The sequence below is a fragment of the Zonotrichia albicollis genome, chromosome 4 (assembly GCF_047830755.1).
Source record: "Zonotrichia albicollis isolate bZonAlb1 chromosome 4, bZonAlb1.hap1, whole genome shotgun sequence".
NCBI classification, from domain to species: Eukaryota; Metazoa; Chordata; class Aves; order Passeriformes; family Passerellidae; genus Zonotrichia; species Zonotrichia albicollis.
In genome coordinates this window covers 51,876,398-51,888,688 of record NC_133822.1, presented here as the reverse complement: position 1 = coordinate 51,888,688, position 12,291 = coordinate 51,876,398, and the positions used below count along the sequence as shown (strand labels likewise).

The window sequence follows — 12,291 nt, the reverse complement described above, 5'->3', positions numbered from 1 at the left end:
CTCATGGCTTCAGGAATCCCCTGCTCTTTGTACATTCCTTGGCAATTCCCTCTTTAAATAACTGATCTGTCTGCTTCTAGATCCTGGGTAACTGCAGCTGGGTTTGGCTTCTCCCTGTCTCCCCTTGCCCATCCCAGAATGTGCTGTGATACTGCAAACAGCTGCCTCAGCCCACATCTGCCACAAAGGGCTGCAGGAATAAAAATTAAACTAATACACATTTAAGAGATCTGGATGGGCAGGGTCAGTCTAAATTCTGAACAGACTGAAATGACTGCAGGGCTGTCAGCTGCTTTTACATCCTTGAGCTTTATTGAATATTATGCTGGGCAGAGAAATGGTCTCTGTTTAGGAACAATTTGTGCTATTTCATAAGGTGACTGCCTAGCCATTTGTCTTCCACAGTAACCCTCATGGAAAAGCAGGATCTTTCCTTGTAGTTTTACTCATGGATATCTTGAAGACTTTCCATATTCTTAAGTCTTACCCTTTTAAAGCAAAAATAGCAAAATTTCAGGTTTCTTTGCTTAGTCCCCAGAAAGTTGTAGCAATTACAGAAATGCACAATGACTGTCATATGAGAAGCTAAATGCTGTACCTGAGCTTGCATGACAGCCTTTGGATTTTCCAGACAGCCCTTCATTTGCCAAGGAGGAGTAGTTTTCCTGGAGAATAATTGAGCCAAAGAACTGGGGTAACAATGGTCAAAAAGTTGAGCCTTCTAAAACCAACTTAAAGACCATTAAAGTTTCCCCTTTCAAACTGGAAAATTAAAATATTATAGGCATGTAAGCACTAATTTAGAGGTAATGAGCAATATTAGAATAATGAAGAAACCATTTCCCCTTATATAAGTCTTCCCTTTAGGCAGCAGCATTCCTGCCTTGCTGGTGATGCTCTCGCTGTCAGCACCTGCAGGAAGCAAGTGGTGGGAGGAGCTGGATGGCCAGGGACTCAGTGGCTCATCTCAAACAGCAGTCAACTACTCCAAAATATTTTAAATCTAAGAGGAGCACAGTAAGGAGAGGAAAGGAAAGAAAAATACCACCCCATAGCATAAATAAACCCAGAAGATGCTCTGCTGGAGTCCAGTCTGCTGGGAGAGTCCTTGAATTACCACAGGCAAGCAGAACCAACAGACTTGTAAATCCAGGGATGACTGAGAAGCTCACAGAAAACACCAGAAAACACCATTGCAGCTGGTTGGGTGCCATCTTCACAGAGGAACACTGTGAGGGACTGATTCCTGTCGCTTGAGGGAATAAATCATGTGGTCAAGATGAGGGATACTTTGACTCTTTACAGGCTGAGAAATTATGCACTAAAACACATAAGAACATAATTCTAGTATTGGATGGCCTCAAATTAATGAAGGTTGAGAGAACTTATCTATCTACACATCTAAATAATCAGTCTTAAATTAGCTACAGTAAATATCTAATTATTTCTTCTGCTACAGCCACCTCCCTCTTCCCTTAACATTTTGTGACAGAGCGTAGTGGACTATTGCTACAGCTTCAAATTTATGATTAATTATTCTTAAATTATTAAGAGTGTCCAACTAACATGTCTTTATCTACCTGTAGACACATTTTGTATACCTCCATCAAACTCTTTTGTAACAATCTCACCCTCAAAGCTCCATTTCCCCTGAAATTGTTTTAACATCCCCAAAAAGTTATGACATCCTTTGTTTTGCAAAATGGAGGATTTTTTAAAACAAACTTCATCCTTCCTCTTAACAAGAACAGGATGTGAAAAAACCTTGACTGATATAAGCTTTCCTGGAAAGCATGAGAGAAAGTCCAAAATCAGTAAAAGCCACTGTGTAAAAGCATAAAGAAGTCAACTTTCTGTGAAAGTACATTGCTCTATCAGGATACATTAAGAAGAAACTGGTTTTACAGAAACTGTACAAAATGCAATAAATTAGTGGGATTGTTCCCTTATGTCACTTTAGTTAACTGGGAACATTCAGTAGAATACATGAATGGATTATTTGGCAAAGCACTTGACTTATTGCCTACCTGAATTATGGAAACTGATGTCCAAATTTTAAGAGTTGTGTGAATCACCTAAAAAAAATTAAAATAAGAAGCCTTACTTGATCTACAAGCTTATAGAATTTATGGCATAGGAAATGCAAAAGAATGATGTGGAATAAGGTCCTTTAGGTTCAGTTGGTGTGCAACAGTTCCCTGTCACTGCATGCTACCAGCACTTATTATTCAGCTGACACCAGCACGCCAGGCAAAGCCGTGCTGAAGTTTTATTTGCACAGCAATTTTAAACTTGACACTGAGGTCGGACTGCAATAAAAAACTGTAGGACTTAAGGGAAGAGTAGTGAAGCAAGAGTGAGAGAAAGTAACACATTGCCTCTCTCTGCACTCTCCACTGTGCTCAGTGGATAACACAAGGGGCAGGTCCAGCATTTTAAAACCACAGTAGCACTAGAACAGATGTTTTCAGTGCTCTTCTACTAAGCATGAGGTGAAACAGGAAGCAGGAGAACCACTTGTGCTGCAATGCAATATTTCAAAATATAATGAGTAGGTACATGCCCAGCTCTCATTCTCTTGCTGGCAACCCACTGCCCATGGCTGTCCTGGCACGGGGCAAGGCCGGTGTCAGTTCCTGCACCTTCAGTACCTGCAAAAGCACCTCTGATTACTAAATAACCCTGAGAGCTTGCTTAAGTGCAACCCATGAATGCACCCTTACTCGAAAATAAACTCAGAGCAGAGTTTAAGACAGTGAATCCTAAGGAACTGAGGATGAGGGAAAACTTCCTCCAACTATGCTGTCATTTCCAAAATTACATCCAATGCCTCAGAGAGCTGGTACTGGATCACTTTGTACAGCTCTTCACTGAGTCAGAACATGGCAACTGGCAGTCTGAGTGATGAATCGTGATCTGATGGCAGCACAAACTCTCACAGCAACCCTACAGCTGAGCTCTTCCAGATCAACCCATCCACTAATCCACCTCAAAGGAATTTACTTCCCTAACTCAAGAGTCAGACCTTTTGTCAGTGAGTCATCAATCCCCTTGTAAAGCAGTGTGCTACTTGTCTGCATTGCACAATTAGTAATAACATAAAGAAACTCAGGGAATGTTCATGACAAAGGCAGAATAAAAATGACTATACATCTAGATGGATTATATAATATATAATTTAAAATTTTATTTTAAAACTTTGCACATACACTTCTTCAGTATCCTCCTCTTTTGTTCATTGCACTGAAAAGTTTCAAAAAACACAAAATATATCCCTTTACTAAACATTTTTTGTTCTTAGGTTACAAAAAGATTAACATTTCACAGTCACAAAGCAGAAGTACATTGGTCCAAAACATCTTCCTCCAGCAGGTCCTTCCTTTCTTCAGGACGTATAAACCCTAGACAGTTGTACAGATCTCAAGATATTAAGTGAAATGCCCATTGAAGGAAAGATAAATGTGGCAAGTCTTAAAAAAAAAATCAAAATTAGACACCTATGAAAGAACATCAACAGCAATGGATTAAAAAAAAAGAAGAAAACAGAATAAGCATGGAGGTGGAGAAGGGCATCCTCCTTCAAGTACATCACAGGTAGAAATACAGCAGCACAGTCACAGCATCATTTACTCACTCTCTCTATGACAGCCACATCACTGAGTCTTCATCTAGGACACATGGAGGAAAACTACTCACATACCTAAAATGTCTGAGAGGAACAACAGTTTCACACAGTTTGCCATTCATGTTGGATAGAAAAATGCTGAAAGTATTAGTACATAAAATGTAAAATAAAAGGAAAACACCAAGGCTGGAAGAAACACAGCAGATTTGCTCGAAGCATGTAGTGTTCTTTATAAACCTGGCAGAAGTTCAGAGCCAAAATCTGCCCAAACATCAAGAGCAGTTCTTCAGAAATATCCTGGAGGGACAGAGCTGACAGTACCTCACAAAACTTCTTGTCATATTTCTACACAGAAGTAACTGCAAATGGAAATCCACTATTAACAGCACATTCTGACCACTTTTCATTTAGTCTGTTAGCCCTGTTGTTTCTTAGAATTTATTAAAAAAAAAAATCTCCAGTGTGAGGCCACTAAAGAGCAGCCCTCTCAGACAATACACTTTTGTGTTCATGAAGGAAGCATTATTGTCTTAATGCACCAAAAGATGATTGTGTGTTACATAATCTGGTGTAAATTAAATTTCTAACCACCTTATAATAAAATAAAATTAAAGAAAGAAAATTTTAGCCTGTAGTGCAAGAGAAAAACATCTGAAATGGCTGTTCTACTTTCTGCAACAGTATTTCCGGGAGTATGGTAAAAGCTTCTTGGTTTTGAGTTTCTAGAAATGGGACTGGACTCGGCAGCAGAAGACAGTGCTACACTGCAGCTAACAAAACTCCTTTACTGGCACCTTTCCTTGCCATTTTCCAAGGAAGGACAAGAATTTGCCCAACTTTCTAAGCACAGGCAAGGCAGAGCACTGTGTGCAATAGCAATATGAATGCAGATGTAACTGAGACTCAGGTTCCTTGCTGCTGAGGCTGTGGCAGTTTTGGATACTGAGGGAACTTGACTGGCAAAAAGCCAGAGCACTGCCAGCATCAGGCAGTAGCTAAGATGACATGCCAAGGATCTAAAATTTGGACTTAGTGCCTAACTTGCTCCAGTTTGAGGACACAAGCTGTCTGCTCCTAACTTAGGAGCTTCACTGAGCCCTAGAGCAGCTGCAAGTGTGAACATGGTAGTGCCCATCCTGCATCTGAAAAATGGGATTGTGCACCAGGAATCCTCCCTGCCATCAGTCTTTCCTAATGCTGTGTAATGCAAAGTAATTCAGCCTTTGAAGGGAATTTGAAGTGCTTTTAATTATTCTTGCTTCTCCTCAATAAGAATACCTCCCCAACAGATGGCTTCTGCCTTCTGTTTCTGTGAGCCTGAGGTGTTTATCTGTATTAACACCATGCCTTGAAGCAGAGCACCAGAGCCCAGCTCAGGTATGCAAGAACCTCCTACTGAAAGCAGGTAAAAGTGAAAGCCCAAGTACTAATGCATGGATCAGAGAGGTGCCAGACACTCCAGGGAGGTAAAAAAGCAAAACAAAAAGCATCATGGCATAGTTTCAGTCATATACATCTGAGAATAAAATCTTTTATTAAAGTTCTCCGAATCATTAATTGATACTAATTGTTGTTACTGTATTTCTGCCCTTTTTGGAAATGAATGCAACTCAACCTGGGCCCAGCTGCTGCAGAGAAGCTCCTGACTGATGGCAATGCCTCAGATGAACAACAAACACCGTGCAGGCTGATTCCCCAGCCCACCAGATCATGCTCTGAGAAGTCACCGGCCAGTTTGCTCCCACCAAGACATGCAGTCTGCTAACCTATCTCTTCAGGAGCACATTTAAAAACACCCTTGAATGAGAAGGTGCCTTTTCCATCGCCATTGAAATTTCACTTTCAAATTTTGGCAAATGCTACTGGAAATCTATTTCCATCACATTGGTGGAACTCAGTGGTTTTGTGGTATGTGTGTTGACACCATGTTACCAGACGAAGACCAGCAGTGCATCAACACTGAAATATTTGACCTGGGCTTGTAGTTGGTACCAGCAAGCACCAGCATCTTTGCTGTTTGCTTTGTCAGCACTAATTTCTTTGTCAAAGAGGATCTGAATTGCTAGAGGACTACACAACTGCATTTGTGAGGAGACAACAGGAGTTACATAGAGCATGAAAAGCATGTTTATAAGTTTATTAGGCCAAAAAGAAAGTGCAAAAGAAGATCTCTTGCCTAAACTTTAAAATGTATGAGGGGTCATATTCCAGACTCCAAGCCTCTCTTTTCACCCAGATGCACATAGAAAAAGATATAAAGAGAAAAAAAATCAGGAAAAAGCACAAAAAGACATTATCAGATATGCCATTGATTTATGCTGAAGCTCTAGAATGTAAAACATCCATGTTCTGTACAGCTTTATCACATGAGGCACTGGGGAACTCATAGTACAGTTTTCAGGCCAGAATCACACAGCTTGCTGCAACGTTTGAGCTGTTCCACTCTCCACATTGCCTGCTTCCATCCTGAAACTCTTCCGGGACTAGAGATTTGCAGCAAGAGTAGTTTAAATCCACCTGACTGTACTTCCAGATGCAGTCAAGTCCAGCATGTGGGCAGCTGCAGCACACTCGGGCTGCGCCGTGTTTACACAGCACATCATAAATTACAGAAGTGGCAAGCGCTGGGCCACACCTGCCCAGGAGAGAGCCTGCAAAGGGCACAGCATCTCCTTCTCTTTTGGAAAGGACACAGCCTTTGTGAGCTCCCTACTCAGTGCCCCACAGTGATGTCAGCTCCCTGTCTTTGTTCTTATTGAAGAAGTACAAACCAGATGAGCAGCTCCACACCAATGTGGTCTGGGCACAGATCAGGTGGGAGCTGGCTCCCCAGCCAATATACCTGCCTGTATGCCAGAGCTTTCTGGTTTTGTTTTCTCTTAAATTCCTATCAGTGAAGAGAGCTGCCTGCATGGACTGGGCAGCCAGGTTACACTGCAGACTTGCTCACTTGTTTCTCTCCTGGGCTACTGCTTTCATGTCAAAAATGTTTACACAGATTTTCTTTATTTGAATTTTCACTGCTAAGAAAAGAGCTGAAGCAAGCCAAGGGCTTGTATCTACCACAGTCATCTTGTGATCCTTGAGTACAATTCTCAGTGCCAAGAGGACAGAAAGTTTTAAACTGTCTCTTTCTGATCACCACAGGAGAGTAGGCGAAGGTGTACTGAATAATAAATGAGGCAGGAAGAACTGAAACACCTTTGAAATAGATCACTATCTGTGTATCCAAATTGCTCATGAGATGAATACCACTACTTCAAATAGAAGTCCAACTGAAAACACACTCAGGAGCCCAAACAAATTTACTAAATCTCAACTGATGCAAAAATTTTATGGTCAGGGATCCTTTCAACAGGATAAAGCAGGCAGAACCATTCAATGAATGTAAATCTCTGATCCCAAAGAAACCCCAGCCTCCAGGTAAACATCACATAAAGCTGAGTTTGCATGCTCTGTATAACCATGGTATACACACAACAAGAAATCTTGACAAGTAACTCCTCACCCCAGAATAAATTCTGCCATACAGGACTGTGACCTATTTCTCCTGGAAAACTTTGCAGGTGACTGTTTTTAGCTGCAGTAAACAGGCATAGTTACACTGAAACCAATTTCAGTTTTCCTACTAAAATACAGGAGGTATAGTCTACTGAAGAAGAGACAGGAGAGGAAAATGGGGGCTCAAAGGATTACACAAGTTTGAAGTTGCCCATAGATAAGTCATGAATACAACTTTCTGAAAGAAAACTCTTGATTCTCATATATGTATATCTATATTTTTAAATGAGATGTGACCCAAGCCCCCTTCTGAATATTTGGGGGTAGATTTCAGGAGCCTCCTTGGCTTCTGATATCCACTTCTACTTTCACAACTGAAATGGCTCTTCCAAGCTACATGGTAAACTGAGAAAAAAAAATTAATTCCCCACCCCACCTAGAGGGATGACAGAATTCATAATATGCTAGCAGCATTTAAATCCCATTCCTGTTAAGCACCAAAACCGCTTCTGTAGGGAAATTGGAATCTTAAGGGTTATCTTTAATCATATACAGTATATGTGCAGAACCCTACCTTTTGGGCAGAAAAACACCCCTCCAGCATTAGTTTTGACTAGATTACATCAACTGGAAGTGTCCTGGTCAGACCACCAAAAACCTCTTGTCTCTTTCAGGCCCTTCCCAGAAAGATCCCGGTCCTGTGACCGCTCCTGGCGCTCCTTTCAGGACTGCTTGTTGCCGTGGATCAGAGGGATGACGTAGACGGAGATGTCGTCCCCGGAGCCCAGCCTGTCGTTGGATATCCGCCAGCCGCGGTCCTTGAGCACGCCCCGCGCCCGCATCACCAGGTCCTGCGCCGCCAGCGTGTACCTGCGGAGAGGGCACAGCAAACCCAGGGAAGGAGGTGTCCGTGAGCCCCTGGGCCTGCACAGCCTGCTGCCCGCCAGACCTGATGCTGGGACCCACCAAGACGTGCTTCCCATGTAGTGTAAGCAGGCAGGAGAAACACAAACCACGGCATATGCACAAAGCAACTCCCTCCAGTTCAGTGACAGCTCCCGAATAAGAATGTAAAGCTATTTGACAGGCACCACTTGATCAAAAGTCACTGGCTGTTCTAAGTGCCGGGCTTCACCAATCTTCAGAAAAATATTAAACATGCTTGCCTTAACAAATTGGCTTTCTAGTAGCAATCTGAATAATTGAGGACCCCAATAACACTACTTGTTGAAAACTACACACTTGTTCACTGACACCCCTGAAGGTAAACATGGCTCAACTATTTCAGAAATGAGCTATAATGAAGAAAGCAATTTGACAGCAAGTAATAGAGCATAAAAATAAAATCCAAATTTCACTTTAGGACCAACTTGTCTGTTTTCTTGACCATAGGAATGACTTTTAAATATCTTTCATTCTGAAAGTGGAAAAGGAAACTTACAGTTAATATGATCAGATTAACAGAGTCCCACAGTTCTTTCACATTTATGAGTTCAGTGAAAACTGCATGAATATGAGTGGTCAAGTGCTTAATTTAGTGAAATACCAAGTTTCACATTGCTTCAAAACTTCCAGCCTGTGCTGGGCTGAGTGGCATTGGATTTATGGGAGTTATTTTTCTGTCCTGAAAAATTACCACATTCTGTTTGGGGGCAGAAGGGTGCCAGAGCCCAAAAGGTGCATCGACAGTGCTCTCATGTTCTTCCTTACTGCTTTACCTGCTGTTACTACATCAACACATCTGTGTACTCACTTAGAAGTTTCCTCTGAAAGAAATCTCATTATGGGTGAACAGCTACTGTCATGTGTTTTACTTTGTCAGCCCAACACCTGGCCAAGAGGTTTTGAATTTGATTGGGTGGAGGCAAGCTTCTCTGTGATTTGATAATTAAAATTAACTGAATAGTTTAAAGAGTGACAAGAAAAAAACCCAGTCTGCATGGTTTCTATTAAAAGTGTAAGTATCAACCTCCAGGATGATGCAGGGCTCTATGAAGGCAGACACACAGGCCTCCAGAACTAAAGCACACCTCTGTGTTTCCAAAACCAAAAAGGACAAAGAAGGATTTGCATTTCAATACCCTCTTTTCTAGGGAGGATCCTTGACCAGAAATTATCTGCCTAGATCTCATCTGTAGAAAGGGAAAGAACAACATTTCTGTTGATCAGAAGCACTGTGTGTGCGTGTGTGTTTAGGTTTATCAATTCCCTAGGATTCTTCTAACCTTAGAACTTTTCACCATAGAATTCCTTATTAAGTTGTAATTTCCATCATAGAGACTTTACTCAGTCTCTGGGAATAAAAGAAGAAAAAAAAAAACCCAGTCATGTTTTGTGCCTAGAGTTTTGATGCCTTGAACTCTGAGGACTCCTTTGAATCAAGATGCTCTACTAGAAAGATTTCTTCAATGTAAATGAACCAACGATTGACTACTCAAAAGGTTTGATGCCAAATTCAAGTAATGTTTTACAGCATCCACTGTTCCTGATGGTACTGAGGGATAAAATTTCCAGGCCTCACTAGTTTTGACAAATAATTTACTTTAACAGTAAAAGAAGGGCCCAAAGACATGAAATGTAACCCACATGCTTGCATACACACATGCACTGAGATCAGTCTGTGCCACAACCTTGAGCTAGAACATCAGGAAGCACTGCCCTTACTGTCCCAATGCAACATGAAATTGTGTTTTCTAAGGGAAAAATCCCAAACATACATACTTGCACTCCTCAGTTCTCAAATCAGATGCAGGGCTAAGGAACAAAAGGACTCCACGTGGCAAGCAAGAAACTGAAATATTTATTCACAGCATGTCTGATGCTGAGTGAATTCTGGCAAGAATATATTTCCCAAAGATTTCTCAGCTATTGTCAGAATTTAGGAAAGAAACACCCATCATTCTGCAAGAAAACTTTGCCTTCCTGCTTTTTCTAATTAACAAGCACTCTCCACATCTAAGGAGTACAAAAGAGTGAGTATTGCTTTTGATTGTATTTGGCTTTTGCTGCTGAATGTTTGGAGAGGGGAAGATTAAAAAACGGAATTTTAATAAACACGAAATTCTCTTGTAGACAAACTGTGAAATACTCAAGAAAACCAGCACAATGAAGCAAAGAAAAAAGGAACAGGTGAAGGCAGTAGTGAAGTAAAGTATTCCTCTCCTGTGTAGAGCTGAATTGAAGCAAAGCTGTTCAACTTGGCACTAGAAGAGATAGGGTGAGTCTCTTGTACCTGGAGATGAATAGTAGCTGCAGTCCATTACTGAATGTTTTATTCTCCAGCACTATGAAATTGGGATTCAGCTGTCGAGACAGCATTAGAGAACTGCTGAAGTAGTTTTAAAGTATCCACTTCCTCCTAATGAATAGCCTTGCTGGAATACAACTGTTGTGTTTTAAGAATAAATATATGGAGGTTTCTTTCTTATGCTAAAGCTTTCTGCATTGATCCGTGAAAGGACTGAAGGAGAAATGGTGACAGTGGGGGAATCGTGCTGCTGTCTGAGCAGCTTCTTATCTCCTCACACCCAGCAGAGGTGGAGGAGCTCCTCAGCATCCTCATAAATCTCTAGTGAGAGGGAAAACAAGGGGACAAGAAATGACAAAAAGAAGGATGAGAAGTAAAAGATTCCCAAGGACAGGGGTAAATGTACATAGATGCAGCTGAAGGAAGTTGGCAAAGAGTCACAGTTCTCCATCTTCACACCTTTTCAGAGAGCTGATGTACGGACAGCAGCAGTGGCACTGCCACCTGTCCTTTGCTAGGAGCCCCATAATGCTCATCTGCCACAAGACCCAGGAGAAATGAACTGCCTAGGAAATCCTGCTCCATCCCAGCCTCTTCACTCCATCACAGCCCTCACACAGGAACTGTTCTCTAAACAAATGAGTGCCCAAATGCCCTGAGGCTGCCTCTGCATGGCTGGATGAAGAGAGACCTGAGGACTTTGCTCTCGCTGCGCTTGGAGATGTCCAGGCACATGCTATGTTTGACAGAATTCAGAAATGTTTTTTAAGTGGGCAACAAATACTCACAGTAAGTACCACCGGGAGAGAGTCCCAAGAGCATTGCTGAAGGCTGTAAGCTCTTACCCATCAGCCTATAAAGTGACTTCCAATTCAAATGGGAATTGGAGGGATTTTGGTCCCGCAAGGAGCTAATTATGTAACAGATAAGTAGTCTGCAGCTCTAAAATCCTCTCTAGGCTTTTTTTTTTTTCTCTTTTCCTTTCTAATATGCTGCTGTCAGGAAATAAGTAGGCTATTGGGTCAGATGGATCCAGAGGCTGCTCCACAGGTTGGTTCTCCTGAAGACCATAGCATTGCCAAACCCAGAGTGCAAGTCCCTTACATTCTGAAAAGTTTTCTACATCCCTAGAGATATTACATTTTCAGCTGATCACCTCACAACAGATTATGTCACTGCACCCATCACAGAACCTGACATTTTCTGGGATAACATTTCCTTTAAACATAACATTTATAATACAGCAAAGGAGATTTTTCTGTCACTGACTAGTGAGAGGAATGAAGGCAGCTCCACAGCTTGAGCTGGAATGCTACAGTAAATTCATTAGTTATACCTCATTTAGACCACTGTGAGATAATTACAAAAAACCTCTCACATAGTACTTTAAACCTTTAAATATTCTTTACAACCAAGCAGCAAGAGCAATCCCACAAAGGTAATTTTCATAAATATCATTGTAAACTATATGAGAGACTGTTCTAATTACCTTTTGCATGCTGCCATGAGAAATGTCTTGCCATCACTATCTGTAAGCCTCTAAACGGTCTGGCACAAAGTTGCTTAAAAGAACAAATTTATTTACAATTCAGATGTCCATTCAAAGACCAGTAGGTCAAACAGCAATAAATGTGTTTGTTCTAAGTTATAAACAGCAGGCTTAGCTCTGGAATGTGTGGTACTCACGCTGCCACAAACAGTGACTAATCCCCCACAATTACTAAACCAGTAGGAGAAAATCTAAATCAAAACAAAGAAAATACAATTTTCCTTTAGTGTCTCTCATTGCCCTGAGTGTTCTATAATGGATGAAATAACTCACCTAACAAGTTAAAAAGGTTGAAGAATCCTGCTTCCTACTGCAGCAATCATGGTGGCCATCACCATCACCTTAGTAAAGACCAAAAGGAACAAGAGA

At 41.4% G+C, this 12,291-nt stretch overlaps 1 protein-coding gene across 2 annotated transcripts in view; it reads right to left on the bottom strand.

The window, feature by feature from the left end:
• Positions 1-3,162: 3,162 nt before the first annotated feature.
• The window catches only part of PPM1H (protein phosphatase, Mg2+/Mn2+ dependent 1H), a 130,767-nt gene continuing 121,638 nt past the window's right edge, over positions 3,163-12,291 (bottom strand). For both annotated transcript variants that reach the window (XM_005480554.4, XM_074539806.1), the window contains exon 10: positions 3,163-7,996. In XM_005480554.4, the coding sequence (XP_005480611.1) occupies positions 7,849-7,996 (148 nt within the window). In that variant the 3' untranslated portion in view covers positions 3,163-7,848. The remainder of the gene's footprint in view (positions 7,997-12,291) is intronic.